Source organism: Xiphophorus hellerii, chromosome 6, assembly GCF_003331165.1.
Source record: "Xiphophorus hellerii strain 12219 chromosome 6, Xiphophorus_hellerii-4.1, whole genome shotgun sequence".
NCBI lineage: Eukaryota > Metazoa > Chordata > Actinopteri > Cyprinodontiformes > Poeciliidae > Xiphophorus > Xiphophorus hellerii.
The window spans coordinates 24,998,603-25,021,546 of NC_045677.1; the positions used below are offsets into that span (position 1 = coordinate 24,998,603).

General features: G+C 34.4%; 2 protein-coding genes across 3 annotated transcripts; both read left to right on the forward strand.

Moving 5' to 3' along the window:
* The first annotated feature begins 4,130 nt into the window (after positions 1 to 4,130).
* LOC116722008 (uncharacterized) lies at positions 4,131 to 11,764 on the forward strand. Of its 2 annotated transcripts, XM_032566094.1 has the most exons (6): positions 4,131 to 4,237; positions 7,280 to 7,570; positions 7,666 to 7,932; positions 10,018 to 10,110; positions 10,785 to 10,831; positions 11,194 to 11,764. In XM_032566094.1, the coding sequence occupies exons 1-6, from the start codon at positions 4,186 to 4,188 to the stop codon at positions 11,194 to 11,196; spliced, it is 753 nt and encodes a 250-aa protein (XP_032421985.1). In that variant the 5' UTR covers positions 4,131 to 4,185; the 3' UTR covers positions 11,197 to 11,764. The 2 variants fall into 2 exon arrangements, with proteins under 2 accessions (XP_032421985.1, XP_032421986.1); XM_032566095.1 differs by lacking the exon at positions 10,018 to 10,110.
* A 1,968-nt stretch (positions 11,765 to 13,732) lies between these two features.
* On the forward strand, positions 13,733 to 22,600 carry LOC116721995 (SLAM family member 6). The gene is made up of 7 exons (XM_032566076.1): positions 13,733 to 13,843; positions 14,037 to 14,153; positions 17,440 to 17,727; positions 17,823 to 18,089; positions 18,890 to 18,973; positions 20,564 to 20,607; positions 20,880 to 22,600. Exons 2-7 carry the CDS (start codon positions 14,102 to 14,104, stop codon positions 21,087 to 21,089), a joined length of 945 nt encoding a protein of 314 aa, XP_032421967.1. The 5' UTR covers positions 13,733 to 13,843; positions 14,037 to 14,101; the 3' UTR covers positions 21,090 to 22,600.
* The last annotated feature ends 344 nt before the right edge of the window (positions 22,601 to 22,944 follow it).

Sequence of the window (22,944 nt, forward strand, 5' to 3'; positions counted from 1 at the left end):
ATATATATATATATATATAAAATTGCACGACCGGAAGATAAAAACACGGCATGTATTGAGAGAACACGTCTTGTAAAGATCCAATAAAATTAACCAAGTATGTTAAATTTTGGCATTTATTTTGAGTGAATTATTGGAAAAAATCCAAAGAAATAAAAGGCATATTGGAAATATAGGTCTTTAAAAAAGCGAACAAAAATAAACAAAACAGAAAAAAACCCCTCCGGTTTTAGATTTTAGTGAGTTGTTTTTAAATACTGTAACGATTATTACAATACCTAATTAAAATCTTATGACGGATACGTTTGGCTTTTGTATTTTTAGTAAATTCTTAATATCCTGTTCAAATTCGCAGATAAATTATAAATAAAGGTTTTTAAAAAAGGTTAAAAAAAAGGTTCTATTAGCGACAAGCGGCTGTTATCACCGATAGAATGGTTGATAACGGTTGATAACAGCCTGCTAGCAGGTAGAGCAGGGACCAACTGAGGCCATTCAATGGGGCTGATAACCACTGATAATCGCCATTCTATGGGATGATAACATCCGAAGCGGGTGAGGAAATAGTAAGTGGATCAGAAGACAAAACTGCAGCTGAATACACAGTCAGAGTCCAGGGTAAGTTTCTTCTTGATTGCTTCCTGTTTTGAAATAATTTCTAGCTTCTTTTACAGGACCCTGTTTTAAAACTAAACAAATCTTTTTTTGATCAGATCCAGTGTCTCCAGTGAAACTAACAGTGACGCCCATTAAGTCTTTAATTTTTTAGCTTCTGTAACTTCACTGTGGAGTGTGGAACAGTCGATTCTCAAATTGGTGGATTTTTTCAATGTGAAAATAAAACCTGCCGTTTAGTGGACCAAACACACCTGAAGGACTCATCTCTGACGGTCTATGTAGAGGAAAGCTCCATCATCTGTAACCATAGCAACCAAGTGAGCTGGAAACAGGATGTAAAGAATGTTGCATCTCTGTCAGAAAAAAACATGTAAGATTTAAGCAAAACATTCTGTTTAAACTTCAAATATTGGGAAGTGAAAATATAAACAAAACACATAAACCTCAATAACCAATGAAAGCTGTTTATAATTTCTTTAAAGCATTATTTTGTTTGTGATAAACATTGTAATTGGACATTTTATGTTGCATATAACAAAAAAACCCCCAACAAAAACAAACAAAACATCAACCTTAATATTTTAGCTGGGGTAAGAAAAAAAAAATACCTGGCAATTTTTTTCTTTAGTTTTTTTATTATCATTTTGTATAAATTTTGTTGTTGCGCAACACCCCCCCCCCTCCTTTCTCCTTTCTCTCACTCTCTGCCTCTCGTACTCTCTGCTTCCTCTTCTGAGAGGGGAGATGTGCTACCAGCTCTCCTTCTAACGGGTTAATTGAGTTTCCTAAATCTGCTGGGATTTACCCTGTCCAGAACTGAAGTAAACTCTGTTTAAGCTGGTTTCGAGAAACGATTCGCCTGGTTTTCTGACGGCCTACATCCAGGTGTCCCACCCTTCTTCCCCCTGTGAATTAGCCAGACTGAGCAGCCTACAGCCAACTAGTTTCACAGAGCACACCTGTTAACGGTCGCTCGTTCTCTATTTTACAACTTGCATTTGTTATTGAACCAGGTAGGTTTTAGTGACTCGGGCGAGTCCCAAGGATGACGTTTTAAATTTGGGCTACCAGCAACCTAAAAACATTTTAAACTTCTTCCTCCCCAGAATCAAACATCACAGCTATTTTACAACCATCAAAGAACTTTAAGGTGACTCATTAACTGAATGTCCACAACATCTTTTAGATTTTCTTTATGCTAAATATTTTATTAGTAAGGCAGTTTTGCAAGGGTCAGTACAGCTTAATTCAGTAGCAGAAATAATCAAATAAGTAAAATCAATCATCTAGTCTATCTTTCCCTACTGCTGATACTGAGAACTAAAAAAGGGAACCTTTGAGAGAGACGGACGGAGTTTGACGTTTCGAACCACAGACCTGGCACGACGACGAAGAAGGTGCTGCAGCAGGAGGAAGACGCCGATCGATGAAGGCAGGGATCTCTGTAGGTCTGATGATGAAGAAGGGGCTGCAGCAGGAGGAGGAAGTTGATCGATGAAGGCAGGGATCTCCGCAGGTCTGATGAGCTTCTTCTCCGCCTGGATGGTGAGGTCACACAGGACTTGGTGCTGGCAGGAAAAAAGGCACCAGTTCTTCTTCTTTGTCTTTGCCTTTGTCTTTGCCTTTGTCTTCATCTTTGTCTTTGGGGTCTGAACCCAGCTGATGAGAGAAGTGCGATTCGAAGCCACATGTTGTGGGCCAGACGGGTTGGTCTCCATGAGCAGGACAGTCTTCAGCTCCGTGGCCCCGGCTCTTCTTCAGCTGCAGAGTTCTTTGTCCATCTCTTGGCTCGAAGCTGCCCGGAGGATCCAACGAAAGGTTCCTCTTTTGCACCCACCTTTTATAGGGTTTCTGACTGCTCAGACAGATGATCTCATATCCATCACTGTCTTACAGACATTTCCTGATATCTGTGCTAATGTCAGGGTTGCTCAACCTCCTATGTCCATTGCCTGCACAACCTTTCACCTACTCTCTACCTCCAACATATCAGTGATGTTTAATTGCATTTACACCTTTTACACCATTTCAAGTTCAATGTCAAAATCACATTTATATCACATTTATTTTCTTCAGCTTCTCTGATCTATCATTCCTTTATAATTTTATAACCATAACTTATATCACATTTATTTTCTTCAGCTTCTCTGATCTATCATTCCTTTATGATTTTATAACCATAACTTATTAATTATCCTTATTATAATCCTAATGTGAGTTATTACAGATGTTTTTCTGAAAAGAAACCAAGAATAATCCATGATTCTAATTATTTGATGCCAAAGTTACAGTTACTTGTTTTTCTTGTAAGTGTTCTCACAAATGTAACTGTAAATATTATTATAAGTAAACCAATATTAATATAAGTATTTTACTTTGAATCTTATCAAATTACTCTTTAAAACTTTCATGCTTTAAAATAAGGAATAGTCTCAGCTATTTTTTTAAATCTGCAGGCTGGAAACTTACTTCCTCTTTTTCCAGGAAACCTGCTTTTCCTGTTTAATGACTCTCTCTGTCTGACTATGATTTCTTATGATTAGATAGAAAAAAGTAGAATTAAAGCAAAGTTTGCTTTAGACAAAAACAACACACACAACCAGATTTATTTTATTGACACCTAAGTATACTGTTGGGCCTTGATGTCACTTGAGTGATTCATTTTAAAGATAACTTTATTTATTATTACTGTTAAACTAAAATCTCCAGCATGGGGAAGTGGGATGAGCTTGGATTTTCTTGACAATTTCCAAGCATTAGAAGGACATTTAATGCATAGTATTTATTTACTCATATTTCTTTTATCTACTATTTTTCCAGTCAAAATTCAGTCACAATGTCAAATTTAACTATATGTGAAAATTTCACGTTTTTATTCTCTTTTTACAGCTTACAATAGAACCATTGTAATCAACGTTGTAAGAATAACCTTGGCTGCAATTCTGGTTGTAATTTGCACTTTAACTGCTGTTGTAAGAAAATGTAAGTATTAGTATTTATATATATTTATATATACGTACATATAAAAGATTTTCCTGAGTTTAATAGAGGAAAAAAATACAACCTTTCTTGTGTCCCAATGCTCTTTTCAAAACAATCTCAGTGGATGAACTCAGTGATACTGTTGTTGGCTGACTAAAAATAAAAAAAATAAAATAAAAAAAGTTAAATTGGATATCTGATCTTCTTATTCTTATTGTTGGAAATTATGTCTTAAGATTTAAAATCCTATTCCTGGCTGGTTGCAGAAATAACCGGAGTGAAGATTTGTTTTGGAGCTGTTTTGCTGCTCCTGGATCTGGACGATTTAGACCAAGAATTCTGCTCTAAAGGGAAAAAGTCCAGGAAAAAAGTCCAGGAATTGAAAACTACTTGTTTTCAATGATCTGCTTCACAATTAAAGTCTGTGTGTCTGTGTTATGCACAGTGAGGGGTATGAGACAACATTTACTGGATGTGTAAAATGGAACAGTGTGAAATTTTATTTAACGCCTCCCTCTAGAATTGAGGAAACTGTAAGTCAGTGATAAATGTTGTACTTCCGGATGCTACAGTTGACACAAAGCCATGGCAGTGGTAGTTCTACTTTTTCTCATCTCCTTGCTGGACTCTGTTGAAGGTAAAATTAGTTATTTATTACAAAAAGTGCTTAACAGTTGCTGTGGCAAGCTAACATTTCAACTGACAAAAATGTGGAGCTGTAGAAAGTATATTAGAAGAAAAACAACTGGTGTGATGTTGTGGCATAGAGAATAGCGCGACCCACGTTTAGAGTGTTGAGTCCTCGACATGGCCGTCGTGGGTCCGACTCCTGGACCCGACGATATTTGCAGCATGTCTTCCCCCCTTTCCTGTCAGCCTACTTTCATATAAGGGACACTAGAGCCCACAAAAGACCCCCTGGAGGGGAGGAAGAAAAACTACTGAAGCAAAGTTCAGCTGTCAAGATATATGTTTATTGTGAAAAATATAATGTAATTTCTGTTTGGTTATTTTTGGCAGGCTTGTATTGACGTCTAATAGTTTTCTTTAGGACTGCAAGTTGATGCAGTATCATGTCGCAATGCAAAGACCCTGAGTGCTACTGTTGTAGTTTATGTTCTAAATGTGTTGGCTTAGTTTATTTAGATTTATTATTGTCCTTATGCAGCTTTAGAAATGCTTTAGTAAGTGTCTGTTTGTACTCTGAAGTGCAGGACAAGTACAAATAAAGTATAATTTGCTTAACTGTCTCTAAAATGCTGAGGCACAGTGGAGAGATCAAGAAGACGAAAAGAAAGCAAGAGGTGGTTGACATGTGCTTGTTTATTGGTTTCACAGCTTGGGATAAAAAAGGCTTTTCAATATTCTCTGACTGTTGGAGTGTTTGAAAGCAGGACAGCAGGAGTGTGTTGGTTGTGGATGATGTTTGTGACGCTGCTTTGACAGTGAGCCTCATAGATCTGGTTGAGATCAGTGAGTTGGGTTTCATACAGAGATCTTTGCTGCCTCACAGAGATTTCATGGTGAATTTTTGTCTTTTTCTTGTGCAGCTGTGTGTTTAGTCCAGGACAAACTTTTGATCTTAATTAGTTTCTTCCCTCTGTAAATAATAAATAAATGAATTGATAATAGTGTGAAGTAGTAAATGAGTAGTACACTTAGTTCTGTCATGGCTACGTTTGCATCATAATTAGCTGAAACAAAAGAGTGTCAGTGTTATGCCCGGCTCGGATGGCCGCAACAAAAAGTAGGGAGGACACGGCAAACCCAACGGTTTTTAACCCCTTGCGAGGCATTTATTAAAAAACACAAGGTGTCAGCGCCGCCTCTGAGTCCGGATCTCGTCTGCTTCTGTTGTCAGCCAGCCACACACCGATTAATGGTACGGCGCTCCTTATATACCATCCAGGTCTGGGAGGCACCTCCCACAATCAAGGACCTAATGGAAAAGCAGCCTGCACTATACAGCACACACATAGGACAGCACCGCAGGGCCGTCACAGTCAGTAGTTTATGAGGAGCAGGTTCTCAGAGGATTAAAAATAAAAAGCTCTAGCAGAGAAGTTTCCGTTTAAAAAAAAAAGTAATTTAACAGAACAGAAATATTCTCTGAGATGACTTCATACAAATTCCAAATATAGACATTATCTTGAGTTAGAAAAACTGTTTCACTTCTCATTTCTTCAGTGCAAACAATCAGACCAACCACAGCAACTGCATTTTCTCCTTCATCACAGCAGAGGCTGACCTGACTAAAAGGTCCTAAACCTGACAAAATATAAAGACTCATCCACCATCTGTAATCATTAGCATAATTTTGGATCAATAATAACATTTATCATGTAGCAAACAATTAATTAGTCAAATACTTAATAGGCTCCAACATTTAGTGTAACTGTAAAAGCTGATGAGGAAGTTCTTTAGCAAAGCAGATCTTTTTTGGCTCTGATATTTAAATTGCAAAACTTGACACCCTCCCAACACTGACAGTTAAGTTACTGCAGTTAAATGGATTTAAAGGTCATTTCTACACACAGTCGTCTCTGTGTTGGTTTAGTGACAGGGATCCTGATAAAGATGCCACCAACATGTCACTCATTGCTCTGATACTGTGCTAAAGTACTCACACTCCTTAAGGGTCTTCACATTTCATCACATTATAACAAAAATAATCAGTATGTTTTATGTGGTAGACAAACATACATTAGGGTAGATAAAAAAGCCTAAAGTTATATTTTACAAGTAATAGAAAAGTATGATGTGCATTTGTATTCAACCCCTTTCAATTTTATATAAATTTAATTCAGCCAATTTAAATTAGAGGCATAGAAACTTGTAAAAAACAAACAGTTGTCTCCAATTCAATCTCATTATAAATGCAGCTTTTCTATGAACTATTTAGAAGTTTGTTAGAAAACAACAGTGAACAACATAATGAAGACAAAGGAACAAAACAGGGATAAAGTTCTAGAGAAATTTAAACAGAATTAGGTTATAAAAGAATATCTCAAATTAAGACCATCTCTTGGAACATCATTTGAAAATGGAAATAGTTTGGTGTCTCAACTGTAAACTTGCCAACACATGGCAGTCTAAAGTGACTTTTGAGACAAATCAGGTGGTTTGATCTCTGAAAGGTTTTAGATCTGGAAAAACTTCTGTTGGGAAGGAAAGTAAAGATGGGAAAGTTTGTGATTTGTGATAACAGACGATTTTCATGCTCTGACAAGAAAGTAAAAAGTTAAATTCCCACTGATAGAAGAGGTATTATTCTATTTATTTTAAAAAGAATTATGAGATTTTATTACTATTAATGGGAAAAAAATCTTCACTAAACAACTTGCATTCAATAAAGTGGAAACTGTAACTGCTTTTTCTGTCTTATGTGTATATAATTAAACATTAAATATAAATAAAATTAGGCATAATTAGACAGCTATGCAAATATAATGATAGTTTTTCACCATATTATCCATACAAGATGTTTAAATAATGAAATTAGATGAATCCTTTCTGTGTTGATTCTGATTGACATTCAGAACTTGTAGCACTCTACATCATCTAGTGCTACAAACCTCCTCTGTGCTCTGATGCGTTAAAAGTTCAGTCAGGATTTTCCAGAGACTGATCAATATATTTTGTTTTCATTATTGAAGTAAAACTAAACTTTATCTTTCAGGTGCTGAAAATCGGTTTGTGAGGTCTGGATCGAACCTTCTACTGGAAGCAACGACAACTGAATTAGGAGAAAATGAAGAGTTTATTTGGAAGTTTAACAACACTATCAATCTTGTAAAATTCAGACATGGCGTGGTTCCTTTCATCTACTATGAAGGAAGAACAGTTTTTTCTAAAGAAAACTACTCTTTGCTATTGAGAAATATGCAACACAGTGACACTGGAAACTATAAGGAAATAATAAGTGGATTAGATGACAAAACTGTAGCTGAATACACAGTCATTGTCCAAGGTAAGTTTCTTCTTATTTGCTTAGTTTTTTAAAATCATTTCTAAATGTTTTTCTAGCACCCCGTTTTAAAACCAATCAAATCTTTTTTCCTTCAGATCCAGTGTCTCCAGTGAATTTAACAGTGACCCCCAGTGACCCCAGCTACTGTAACTTCACTGCAACATGTAGAATAAAGGATTCTCAAATTAGTGGATCTTTTCAATGTGAAAATAAAACCTGCCGTTTAGTGGACCAAACAGACCTGAAGGTCTCATCTCTGAAGGTCTATGTAAAGGAAAGCTCCATCATCTGTTACCATAGCAACCACGTGAGCTGGGAAAAGGATGTAAAGAATATTACATCTATCTGTGAAAATCCACCAGGTAAGATTTAAGGAAAAGATTCAGGAGCTTTTTAACTTAAAGTATTAGACAGGTAGATGTTTTACATAGTAAAACATAAAGCAGTTCATCATAATTATGAGTAAACACACACATCTATGCACATAACCAAATATCTATTTTAAGTCACATGAAGAAATTCAATTAAGTTCTATTTATTTTTGTAACGATGTTTGTTCTTAACCCTAATATTTTACCCCAACCTTAACCTGGACCAGTACAATAATTGTATTTCATTTCACACTATAGCTGTAACCATTGTGAGCACCAATCTGTACATAGACATATTTAACAGGTGTTAAGGAGTTTTCTCTTGTTTTACAGTCCCTATATTTAATTTCTTCTTATTTTACATTTTTGAAACACCAGATGAAAGTGTGAAAACTTTTATTAAAATAGCAGAATTATTCAATTCACGTCACGGTGCTGCTGTACTGATCTATGGACACTTTCTCTTTAAATGGTGAATGGACTGAAATTCACCATTTAAAAATTATATAGTGCTTTACTGGACCATTTACTAAATGTACTTCTATATCAATCTATATTCACCAAGCTGAACCCATAAACATTCATTGACAGATCAGCTGTCAAATTAAGCTACAGTGCCTTGCTCAGGGGCAAATTCACATGTGTAGGGGCAGCTGGAATGAAACCTATAGCTTTATTCAAGACAATTGTTCTCCCCAAAAGCTACCCAAGAATAATTACTTTATTATAAACACTTAAGTACATTGTGTAAATCATATTGCTCATGACAGACATAGGCATTCTATATTATATATATATTACATGTAGCACATGCAATATATATAAAATGCACCAAACTAAGTAAGTTAAAGTGTGTAGAAATATAAAGCTAGTTTAATGTGCTATATATTTATGCTGCCTTTCAGTATGAACGTTCAAATATCAAAGTGCTATTGGATGGAGAAAATGATTAATAGCACCCCAGTGTGGACAAGCTTTATAAGCTGTCAGAAAGAAACATGTAAGGTTTAAGAAAAACATTCTGGTATATTTAAACTTCAAATATTGAGAAGTTAATGTTTTACATTGTAAAACCAAAATATTACTGTGTAATTTATTAACTGAAAATATGAACAAAACACATGAACCTCAAAAACCAATGTAAGTTATTTATAATTTCTTTGAAGCATTATTTTGCTTGTAATAAACATTGTAATTGGACATTTTATGTTGCATATAACAAAAAAATAAAAAATATATCAACCTTAATATTTCAGCTGGGGTGAGAAAAAAAAATCTGGCAATTTTTTTCTTACATTTTTTTTTTATCATTTTGTATAAATTTCCAAGCTGTTACAACCCCTCCTCCCCCAAAGGCCACTAAGGGTAAATTCTGGCGCTGGGTGCAACACACAAACAAGTAACCTAAACAGTTGGGTTCAGGAGCAAAATATATTTTAATTTACAGCTAAAGTAAAATCTCAATCACATGAGACAACAAACACGGGGAAGCTTTGAGCTTCAGGGTCTCCAAGGCCAAAACAACAAACAAAACACCCCCCTTTAATTATAAAATAAAAACACTTTCTAGAGGAGAACTAAAGAAAAAGTACAAAACCTGAACTCCCTGGTTAACCACAAAACAGGAGAAAACATTTAACAAACAAAATGGCAGAGAATCCCTACCAGCTTCCACTGTGAATAGAAACAAAACTTTAGACACATGATACTTCACAAAATGCTCACAAGAAAATCATCCAAAGTCCCCACAGTCAGCTCACAGACAAGATCACGTCAGATCAAGGCCCAGAGAAAAAGGAAGGGATCTGACGTTTCTGGTTGTAACTCTTTATGGGGTGGCTGACGAGCTCCAACACATTGCACCTGTGGCAGCCAGGTAAAGCTGAAACACAAAGAAAGAGCTCTCCCATGAAGAGAGCCCCTAGAGGTCAGTGACCGTAACACAAGCATTAGAAGGTTTAGAAAGTATTTATTTACTCAGATTTCTTTCATCTATTATTTTTCCAGTCAAAATTCAGTCACAATGTCAAATTTAACTTTATGTGAAAATTTCACATTTTTATTCTCTTTTTACAGCTTACAATAGAACCATTGTAATCAACATTGTAAGAATAACCTTGGCTGCAATTCTGGTTGTAATTTGCACTTTAACTGCTGTTGTAAGAAAATGTAAGTATTAGTATTTATATATATTTATAAATACGTATATATAAAAGACTTCCCTGAGTTCAAAAGAGGAAAAAAATACAACCTTTCCTGAAATAATGTAATGATTTGTACCTCTTGTTTCTTCTGTTTATGGATTATTTATGAATCCTAGAAAACTAAAGATTTATGTCTTTTTATAAAGTAGTTTCAGTTCGTTTTCTTTGGACTAAAGAAAGTTTTTTTTTATTTGCCTTTAAAATATCTGAAGCACTATACATAGATGTTTTAAGGCACATTGGTGATTTTAAAAAACAATGAAAAAGAAAAAGTGAAGAACAGAAATAAAAATATGTATTTAAGAAATGTTTATACATTCATATTTTCATGTTTAATGAATTTAAAAACATACACGAGGCAATATCAAAGTAGGCAGTTTAAAATCTCTGAAGAGTTTTTTTGACTCTTGGGATTAAAAGCATTTTTTTTATTTGTTCAAAAGTAATTCATAGTTAAAGCGTTTTCAAAAACAAGCCATCTAGAGACAATGCAGTTTCTAATAGCTGCTATGGTTCCCTGTCCTGAGTATTGACATTTTTGTTTCAAAGCCATTCAGCACAAGAAGGGGATTTCTGCACTATTAGGACAAGTGAATGGCTTTTCCAATCCAAGACAAATATTTTGATTTTGTTTTCAAGGTAAAAGAAAAAGGAAACCAGAGCAAACGGCACATGAGTTTCAAGAGGTGAGCAGCAAGTTCTTTCTCTAAAGATTAACTGGACAATTTGGAGGTTTAAACTACTCAGGAAATATTTTGTTATCCAAATAAAGTTTAGAATTAACTCTGCAGAATAACCAAAACCCCTTAATTCTTTGCTTAGAAATTCTGTACAAAGACTTGTTAGTTTTTTCAGTCTGATCCATCTGATCTTCCTGTAACATCAGCAGCTCTCCATCCTGTCTGCTCATCAACTTTCTGCTTCTTTCTCTAATTCTAAAGTTTCGAAGTAAACTTGTTTTTATGGTTTATGTTGTTTGAATTCTTGCAATAAAGATTTTCACAATGTGGAGTTTATATGAATACTGATACATTTAAATCTCTTTTAGTGATGTCACACCAGGTCAGTCGGCCAATGAGAGCCCTGTAGCAGATTCTTCAGACAGATCTGCAACATTCAGACTCGGTGTGGTTTCTAACGATGGAGAGACTGGAAACACCCTCAAACAAATGGAAGAATCCCATTCACTGTCTCAAAAACACAAATATGATGCCTTTTCAATACTGTAATATGCTTTGACAATAGTTAAATTTGAAATATAACATAATTGCAGGTTGACATGAACTGTATGTTGGACTTTTGGAAGCTACACTGAACATTTATGAGTATATAATTACATTGATAAAACGTAAGCATTTCTAAGTATAAATGTATAAGTACATTTAAACTTTTGTATTTAAACACATATATCTTTACAATAGATGATTATAGCATTGTTGCTCTTTTCAATTTATATACTTTTGCATGTTAATCCATTTTGGCCTTTAGAGTTGCCATGATGGAAGTTTGTTTTTGTTTGGAAAGTGTTATGTTGTCCATTGTAAGATTCTTATGAAAGTGCAATATTGTGTGCAATTTTTATGTACAAATAAACTTTGTAGCAAATATTTCATAACAGATTTTGTGCCTCCCATAAAATTTGCTCACACAGTAAAATTGTAATTGTCTGACCTTGTAGTTCAACAACCTTACACTCTAAAAAATGTTTTTGGCTGTAGTTCATTTTATGGACTTACTTACATTAACCTCACTTAATTCATTACTTACTCATTTACTTACTTTTTGTGTTCAATTAACTTAAAAGTTACAAATCTAACTAACTTAAATTAACTTAAAGGAACCTTTTGCTTTGACTTTACTTGAAACAACAGATTTCAATGCCAGTTTTGTGTCCTACGTCTGACCAACTCAATGTTTTTTACAATCTTCTAACTCAATTTACTAAATTTTTATAACTTAATTTATTAAGTGCGTTTAACATGAAGCCTAGGCGTAAATTCAAACTGGAAGACTCTCTAGCCCCACCTGCACCATCCAATCAGCGCGTCCTGCTCATCATCGTCGACCTATCAACGTTGGATCAAGCCCCAGTTGATAAGGACCTCCATCCATGGCATCTTCCCCTTCTCCACCTCCACTCTCCAGGCTCTCCAGGCTCTCATCCTTCACTGACCTCCACCACCAGTGTGGGGTTTGACATTCCTAACCTACATCAGAAATGCTCACTCGAGCTTATTGCAATTCACAGCTCGATGTCCTCAGCTGGGGCCCGAGCGCCAAAGAACTTTAATTCATGTATGTCAATAAACCTTTTTAATCGCTGTCTTTCTCCGTCTGAGTCTCTCCAGATTGAATTGGAGTGGTAGGAAAATGTAACAGAGTGAGAAAATGTGGTCAGCATGTAATCCAGGATGCTAAGTGTTTAGCAGCATAACTACAGAGATAACTCAGAAAAACCTCAATTAGGCTAAATAAAAGTTTTATCAAAGTGTAAAGTTTTAAACCTAATCTTACAAGTAGATATTACATCTGCTTCACAGATTAAAACTGGAAGAGAGAAGCCAAAACAGCCAGTTATGAACATGAACAACCACAGCCCCTTGGAAGAATGGGATTCAATTTAAAACAACTGATCTGCCCAAATTTTTATTTTGTAATTTTGAAGTTTTTTATTTAGAAATTTCCAGAATTTGCACATCACTTTATATTTTTGTTTGTCTGATCATTTTAAATATTAGATCAGATGTTATTACTCGGGACTCAGTACATGTATTGTAGTACTAAGAAGATTTCTTAGTATCCTGTTTTCTGTTATTTTACTACCCCCTTGTGGCAGGAATTAAATTAGGTTTTGTTTCCGTTAATTTTCAGTCTGTCTAACGTTTTGGGCCTGCAGCTTGGTAGAGCGACAGTTTGCTTCAAGCCTCAAGTATCTTTGTCCGCAAGTTGTGTTATTTTGCTCAAATGTTGTTTGACATAAGTTTGTCTGCTATTTAAGTTTCTGTTTCATCTTTAACCTTGTTAAACGTGTCCAGCCTTCTTGGCACTACGTCTAAAATTCTGTCTTTCATGTAGCAATGTCTGTACTTGAGACGTGCAAACTGTTCATGTATGTTTTTTTTCTTTGTTTATTTTTCAGTTTCAGTTTTCAGCCTGCTTTAGAAAATACTTGTTGGCTCCTCTGTGGGTACTCCACCCACCTTTGTCAGTTTCACAGTCGACACCCAGAGCTGATCACCGCCAAACTTACAGATTCAAAACATCTCTTAAGTAAAACCTGCAACATGTAGTGCACTAAAACATCTCAAACAGCAACAAGTCATGGCCTGATCAAAAGATGTTCAAGAACAGACTAGAAACATTAACATCATTTGCAGTGTGGCGTTGCAATGAAGCTTCATAATTAAAATCTGTCTGAAGTGTCCCAATGCTCTATTCAAAACAATATCGGTGGATGAACTCAGTGATACTGTTGTTGGCTGAGCAAAAATAAATAAATAAAAAATAAGTTAAATTGGATATCTGATCTTCTTATTCTTGTTGTTGGAAATTATGTCTTAAGATTTAAAATCCTGTTCCTCACTGGTTGCAGAAATAACCGGAGTGAAGATTTGTTTTGGAGCTGTTTTGCTGCTCCTGGATCTGGACCAAGAATTCTGCTCTAAAGGGAAAAAGTCCAGGAAACCCAAGAGTTTAAGGTAAAAAAATTCCTCTACAAGGAATTGAAAACTACTTGTTTTCAATGATCTGCTTCACAATTAAAGTCTGTGTGTGCGTGTTATCCATACACACGGACATTTTGTCTGTGTGTGTGGGTGAGGGGTATGAGACGACATTTACTGGATGTGTGAAATGGGACTGTGTGTACTTTTATTTAACGCCTCCCTCTAGAATTGAGAAAACTGTGGCTCAGTGATAGACGATGTATTTCTGGATGCTACAGTTGACACAAAGCCATGGCAGCGGTAGTTCTACTTTTTCTCATCTCCTTGCTGGATTTGGTTGAAGGTAAAATTTGTTATTTATTACAAAAAGTGCAGTTGCTGTGGCAAGCTAACATTTAAATTGACAAAAATGTGGAGCTGTAGAAAGTATATTAGAAGAAAAACTACTGAAGCAAAATTCAGCTGTCAAGATGTATGTTTATTGTGAAAAATGTAATACAAGATATTCTGTAGAGTTCAGTTAACAACTGTTAGCTTACAGTTAGTAAAACGTGAACATTTTACAAACACAAGAAAAAAAAAGTTAAACCAAGATAATATTTAAATATTAGTTATTTTTTATCATACCTTTAGATTTTAGTTTGCTGCTTCCATCAGTCATACATGTACATCTGCAACAGATGAATAAATGTGAAGTTAATACTGATAAAACATTGTTGTGAATGAAACATCCTTTAGATTGTTTCAGTTTAAATTCATAGTAGATGTTAAAAATAAATATCAACCATTGCGCTCCAGGTTATCTGATACGGCAGTAAATTATTTATGCTTTATGAAATTGTTATTTTGACTGATCAGAGTCTATTTATGAAAATGACAAAACTCAGCACTGACAAGTACTTTCTAGGTGGCTCAAGTTCTTAGAAAACCTTTAAATGGTGTTCATAGATGTTTAATTTCTGTTTGGTTATTTTTGGCGGGCTTGTATTGACGTCTAATAGTTTTCTTTAGGACTGCAAGTTGATGCAGTATCGGACCTTCAGCGCTACTTTTGGAGTTTATGTTCTAAATGTGTTGGCTTAGTTTATTTATTATTGTCCTTATGCAGCTTTAGAAATGCTTTAGTAAGCATCTGTTTGTACTCTGAAGTACAGGACAAGTACAAATAAAGTATAATTTGCTTAACTGTCTCTAAAATGCTGAGGCACAGTGGAGAGATCAAGAAGACGAAAAGAAAGCAAGAGGTGGTTGACATGTGCTTGTTAATTGGTTTCACAGCTTGGGATAAAAAAGGCTTTTCAATATTCTCTTCTGACTGTTGGAGTGTTTGAAAGCAGGACAGCAGGAGTGTGTTGGTTGTGGATGATGTTTGTGACGCTGCTTTGACAGTGAGCCTCATAGATCTGGTTGAGATCAGTGAGTTGGGTTTCATACAGAGATCTTTGCTGCCTCACAGAGATTTCATGGTGAATTTTTGTCTTTTTTGTGCAGCTGTGTGTTTAGTCCAGGACAAACGTTGATCTTAATTAGTTTCTTCCCTCTGTAAATAATAAATAAATAAATTGATAATAGTGTGAAGTAGTACATGAGTAGTACACTTAGTTCTGTCATGGCTACTTTTGCATCATAATTAGCTGAAACAAAAGAGTGTCAGTAGTTTTTGAGGAGCAGGTTCTCAGAGGATTAAAAATAAAAAGCTCTAGCAGAGAAGTTTCCGTTTAAAAAAAAGAATTCAATTTAACAGAACAGAAATATTCTCTGAGATGACTTCATACAAATTCCAAATATAAACATTATCTTGAGGTAGAAAAACTGTTTCACTTCTCATTTCTTCAGTGCAAACAATCAGACCAACCACAGCAGCTGCATTTTCTCCTTCATCACAGCAGAGGCTGACCTGACTAAAAGGTCCTAAACCTGACAAAATATAAAGACTCATCCACCATCTGTAATCATTAGCATTATTTTGGATCAATAATAACATTTATCATGTAGCAAATAATTAATTAGTCAAATACCTAATAGGCTCCAATATTAAGTGTAACTGTAAAAGCTGATGAGGAAGTTCTTTAGCAAAGCAGATCTTTTTTGGTTCTGATATTTAAAGTGCAAAACTTGACACCCTCCTAACACTGACAGTTAAGTTACTGCAGTTAAATGGATTTAAAGGTCATTTCTACACACAGTCGTCTCTGTGTTGGTTTAGTGACAGGGATCCTGATAAAGGTGCCACCAACATGTCACTCATTGCTCTGATACTGTGCTAAAGTACTCACACTCCTTAAGGGTCTTCACATTTCATCACATTATAACAAAAATAATCAGTATGTTTTATGTGGTAGACAAACATACATTAGGTAAAAAGGTAAAAAGCAGTAAGGCAGACAGGACAATGGATTGTGGGTAATCCCTCTTTGTATCAGATATGCACAGAGTCAATAACGAGCTTGACTTGGCTGATTAGCTGTGATGGGTAGAGTTCACATGTTTCTTACATTTTTCTGTTTGTGTTCCTTCTAGTATTTTACTTCCTGTGACTGCCTTGGATATGAATATAGAGCTGCTGCTTGGAAGCAATTATGCACAAAAGACATCATCAATATTTTAAGATTTTAAAAGAATGTCCTGCTTTTGTATGTTATGATTTCTAGTATGTTATGATGGATAAAAAAGGCAAAAGTGACATTTTACAAGTAATAGAAAAGTATGATGTGCATTTGTATTAAACCCCTTTCAATTTTATATAAATTTAATTCAGCCAATTTAAATTAGAGGCATCGAAACTTGTAAAAAACAAACAGTTGTCTCCAATTCAATCTCATTATAAATGCAGCTTTTCTATTAACTATTTAGAAGTTTGTTAGAAAACAACAGTGAACAACATAATGAAGACAAAGGAACACAACAGGGATAACGTTCTAGAGAAATTTAAACAGAGTTAGGTTATGAAAGAATATCTCAAATTAAGACCATCTCTTGGAACATCATTTGAAAATGGAAATAGTTTGGTGTCTCAACTGTAAACTTGCCAACACATGGCAGTCTAAAGTGACTTTTGAGACAAATCAGGTGGTTTGATCTCTGAAAGGTTTTAGATCTGGAAAAAATTCTGTTGGGAAGGAAAGTAAAGATGGGAAAGTTTGTGATTTGTGATAACAGAAGATTTTCATGCTCTGACAAGAAAGTAAAAAATTAAATTCCCACTGATAGAAGAGGTATTATTCTATTTATTTAAAAAAATTATGAGATTTTAGGACTACTAATGGGGAAAAAAATCTTCACTAAACAACTTGCATTCAATAAAGTGGAAACTGTAACTGCTTTTTCTGTATTATGTGTATATAATTAAACATTAAATATAAATAAAATTAGGCATAATAAGGCAGCTATGCAAATATAATGATAGTGTGTCACCATATTATCCATATAAGATGTTTAAATAATGTAATTAGATGAATCCTTTCTGTGTTGATTCTGATTGACATTCAGAACTTGTAGCACTCTACATCATCTAGTGCTACAAACCTCCTCTGTGCTCTGATGCGTTAAAAGTTCAGTCAGGATTTTCCAGAGACTGATCAATATATTTTGTTTTCATTATTGAAGGAAAACTAAACTTTATCTTTCAGGTGCTGAAAATCGGTTTGTGAGGTCTGGATCGAACCTTCTACTGGAAGCAACGACAACTGAATTAGGAAAAAATGAGTTTATTTGGAAGTTTAACACCACTGACAATCTTGTAAAATTCAAACATGGCGGGAATCCTTTCATCTACTATGAAGAAAGAACAGTTTTTTCTACACAAAATTACTCTTTGCTATTGAGAAATATGCAACACAGTGACACTGGAAACTATAAGGAAATAATAAGTTTAGGCAAAGACAAAACTGTAGCTGAATACACAGTCATTGTCCAAGGTAAGTTTCTTCTTATTTGCTTAGTTTTTTAAAATCATTTCTAAATGTTTTTCTAGCACCCCGTTTTAAAACCAATCAAATCTTTTTTCCTTCAGATCCAGTGTCTCCAGTGAAACTAACAGTGACCCCCAGTGACCCTGGCTGCTATAACTTCACTGTGACATGTAAAACAGTGGATTCTCAAATTAGTGGAAGTTATCAATGCGACAACATATCCTGCCATTTACTGCCTCATACACATCTGAAGGTCTCCTCTCTGAAGGTCTATGTAGAGGAAAGCTCCATCATCTGTAACCATAGCAACCAAGTGAGCTGGGAAAAGGATGTAAAGAATATTTCGTCTCTCTGTGAAAATCAACCATGTAAGATTTAAGAAAAAGATTCAGGAGCTTTTTAGCTTAAAGTATTGGGCAGGTAGATGTTTTATATGGTATAACATAAAGCAGTTCATCATAATTATGAGTAAACACACACATCTATGCACATAACCAAATATCTATTTTAAGTCACATGAAGAAATTGAATTAAGTTCTATTTATTTTTGTAACCACATTTGTTCTTAACCCTAATATTTTACCCCAACCTTAACCTGGACCAGTACAATAATTGTATTTCATTTCACACTATAGCTCTAACCATTGTGAGCACCAATCTGTACATAGACATATTTAACAGGTGTTAATGAGTTTTCTCTTGTTTTACAGTCACTATTTTTAATTTCTTCTAATTTTACATTTTTGAAAAACCAGATGAAAGTGTGAAAACTTTTATTAAAATAGCAGAATTATTCAATTCACGTCACGGTGCTGCTGTACTGATCTATGGACACTTTCTCTTTAAATGGTGAATGGACTGAAATTCACCATTTAAAAATTATATAGTGCTTTACAGGGCCTACTGACCATTTACTAAATGCACTTCTATATCAATCTATATTCACCAAGCTGAACCCATAAACATTCATTGACAGATCAGCTGTCAAATTAATATATATATATATATATATATATATATATATATATATATATATATATATATATATATATATATATATATATATATATAGTATATTATTATAGTATAGCATTAAAGTTGTAAAACAGAAAGTGAACTTGACCAAAGTATTCCTGATGTTTTTTCTCTATTTTCTCTCTTTCTACAGCCCCCAATACAGCCGCCATAGTTGGGATATCAGTTGGAGCATTAGTGCTGGTATCTATTTTGTGCTCTGTGCTCATAATAATGTGTAAGTACCTCTTAATTTTTCTCCCACAATCGGATTATTGTCTCTACGAACATTAACCTAGAGATAAACACAAAATGATTCAACCCTTTGACAGATTTAGGTTTAAACTAATCTTTCCATTTGAACATGATGTTTGTTCTGGCTGGAAGTTATATTTACTTTTTGAGGTGTTGGAATCTCAACTTATATCTGTGGAACTAGTTAAAGATTATAGTGATGGCCTTCCAACCTCAAAGACTTGGAGCTAATCACCAGCAGAACTGCTAAAAGGTCTGAAGAAAGTTTTTATTGCTGTCAATAGAAATAACTTTATTTTCTTGAGAAGGGTATAAATTATTTTGAACATGGCATTTTTACAACTTCCTGTTTGAATAAAAAAACCTGAAATCTACCAGTGGTATGAATAATATTGGGTTATAACAATCAGAGTATGTGTTTACTTAAAATTAATTATTCAAAAAAATGTGTAATAATATTAATACATGAATAGATTTTGCCTGCAAAATGGGATGAGTTTTTCTTTCTTTTAACAATTTTAAGCATATTTAGTTGAAAGGCCAAGTAAATTTGCTTTATGATTTTTGAACATTATTATGTTAGATGTATACATTTTCAAATATATATTTCTAAGATTATTTGTTTGAATTTTATTTTTATATTCCAGTGAAAGTAGAATCATCATCAGAATTTGGTTTGATGTGTTTTCTGTTTTAGTTTTGACCACCATCTATTCCCCTGATGTAAATGTATATGGTTTGGTTCAGGAAGGCAAAACATTTTAGAAATTGATTAAACTGTCAGTCTTATGTAATCTTTAGTTTCATTCTGTGATTTTTGTTGGCATATTTTCAACATGTCTGTCAACATAAGGTTGTGATTTGCCATCAGAGGTCACATAAATGTGGACAACACAACAAAACAAAAACTTTATTCCCTGGGAGACGTTGTCCTTCCAAGTTCTTTGTCTTTATTGTCAACCTGTTGCTTCCACAACAACAGGTTGTTTTAGCCTTAGTGTGAACTCTGGTTTAGTTTCCGTCCTTCTGCCTTACGTTGGGCTGGGACACTCATTGAATATTCCTTTCATTTCCATTATTCTGTGGCAAAACATTTTTAAACATTGGTGATGAAAAATCTGTTCTGATTTATTTGCCTTTGTGAAGGAAAATAGGTGGCAAGATAACATGTTTTCTGTTTGCTGTAGTGATGAGTGCGCTCAGTGTTAGGTGGTACATCAACATCGATGAGGTAGTTTATTTTTGAGGCGTTGCACTAAAACCTGTTTTTGAGAGACATCTGTTGTAAAATGACATCAGTGCTTTGAAAAACAATTTAAAGGCCTGTTGTGATTTACTGTTGTTATGCTGTGATGATGTTGAATTTATAACAATTTTCCTCTCAAACATTGACTTTTAACTTTGGCAAAAAAGATAACAAAACCCCCAAATCATTGAAATTCTGCTGTTATCTCCAATTTAACACTTAAATTACTTTGATTATTATGTGATGTTAGTTTGTTTAAAGCGTCACTTTAAAGCAAATTGAATCACCTCAAACTACAGAACTTTATTCTTTATGACTGACCTGCAGGTAAAAGAAAGAGGAGCGCAAATACAGTGTATGAAGTTCCTCAGGTAAGCAGTGTGTTATTTTTTTAAAAGAAAAACTCTCCCTATTTGCTTGTCAAAATAATCAAGACATTTACAAAAGAACTATTTTTTTTAGATAAAAAATAATCTAGGCTTAAAAGGAGCAGAAAAACACATTTTTAACAGAAACAGTTTGCAGCAAATTCAACTTTACTCTGATCTTTGTGTTCACATTTTAGTGAGAGTTTCCACAAAATGCCACCCGGAGAATATCAAGATATAAAGATGTGTTTTTTTCTCTTGGTCATCCTTTATAGGAAACTCCACAGAATAACCAATATGCAAATCCTGCAGAAATTACTGAATCTCCTTCTCCAACATCAACGTATGCCCTGGTGCAGCTTCATAGTCGTCCTGTGCAAAGCAATGTCATCAGTACCTCCACAAACCTGCAGCCTGAAACAATTTATGCCCAAGTTGACAGAGCTGCCAAATCCAACTCAAAACCTGCTGCAGTCAACAGGTGACAAAAAAGAAAATCAAAATGGAAAATGTATATAACTGTGTTTTAACTGTGCCAAAAATGATCATGAACTGCCACTGTGAACCAGCTTTTAAATGTTTTTATAGATTTAATTTTACTTCTATTTACTGATGGAACAGTGACATTTGGGAAATTCTTCAATTCTTCACTAACCTAAAGGTAAAGTTTTTAGAGCTAAGAGATTTACAGTTATCATGACGAATATCAGTAAAAAATATGGTATATTTTGCTATCATATCAAAATATTGTTAACTCCAAAATACACTCTCTTGAACTTTTAGTATTTTATTTTTCTGTTTGTGAAAATCCAAGTGTTGTGATTTTTCCACATTTTTATATTCTATACTTGTTGCCGCAGAGTAACACCTTTTGTTTGTGTATTTTCATAATTTCTGCTTTAAACAACCCCTCCTGTTTCTCTGGAAATAAGTTAATGATCTGAGAATGTAAATAATATTCATCGAACTATTGTCGTATAAAACTGCAGCATTTACCTAAGTGGTAAAAATGTAATTGTATTTAAAGATTTTCTCACGTTTAGTTCTTGATCTTGTTGTTCTTGTCTGTGCTGCAGTTGCATGCATCACCATAAGAGGAAGAGCAACAATGTGAGACAAAAAAATGTCTAACCATTATTTGAACCTCTGGAAAATATGTGTAAAAGGCTTGAAAATACATTTCATTTGTTCATTTGTATTGTTCAAGCAAAAATTTTACCTTGCCTGCTTTCCTCATTGCCTTTGTGTCCTCAGCTAAATTATGACAAAAGGGTCAAACAAAAATAGTCAATTTCAGATGTGCTGATAGTTTTAAACTGGCCATCAGAACAACAAAGGACTGAACTTCTAATAGAGAGGAAAAGCAAGACTGATTTTTAAATTTATGTTAACATTAGGAGGGGTTTCAGATGAGCTGATCAGCTTCATGACAGCAGAGATAAATCACCTCTATTAAAAGCTATAAACAACAAAAATTTATTTTACTGAAATAGGACTGGTGCATGTTATTTTAGAAAAGTTCTTGTAAGATAAAAAAACCCCAACATATTTAGAGCATTTAGGGTCAAGGCTTCCGTTGTGACAACATGACAACCAGATTCACAGGCGACGTGTCATATTGTGATTAACTGAACAGTACAGTTATGAAAGGTCGTGTTAGATATTACCCTGTCAATTTAGTTTATTGCAGAATGTCTCAGACTAATATCCATCAGGATACAGGATTTCACCTGATGAACATTGCACTTGAGAAAGAAAGAATGAAGTACTTGTTTGTCAGAAAGAGAAAGAGCAGATATGGATTATTCATGCAATTTCATGGTATTTTGTATTTTCATTACATTGTATTTCTTTAAAATATGTAGAATTTTTTTCTTTTTTCCTTTTTCTGTTGCTGTTTTCATGATCGATGTAAAATAACGTTTTGGTTTTTTTTATTCACAAGCCTTCAAAAGTTTAGTGCTTCTTTTCAATAAATCTATACTAATACAATTTATCTGGAACTGGTCAAATATATCTTGTATTAGACCCACATGGATTAAGTGCACATGATAGTGTAATGGCTTTGCAAACCAGTGCAATCCGGTTAGCACAGGTTGTGACCAAAATCTAACTATACATGGTGGCAGCCATTTTCTTTTGCATCTGAGTTTTAGGAGTAGTCTGACCATTGCCTTCTTGTGCTTCTTGTGCAATTATGCTATAAAAAAAGACTTGCTTCCTGCACAGTCTGGCCTTTCTCTCCTTGACTCAGATTGTCCAGGGTAGATTTTCTACCGGAGAAAATCAGAGAACAGAAGAAAAAGATGATGTCACATTTCTGTGCTTTAGATCTGCAGT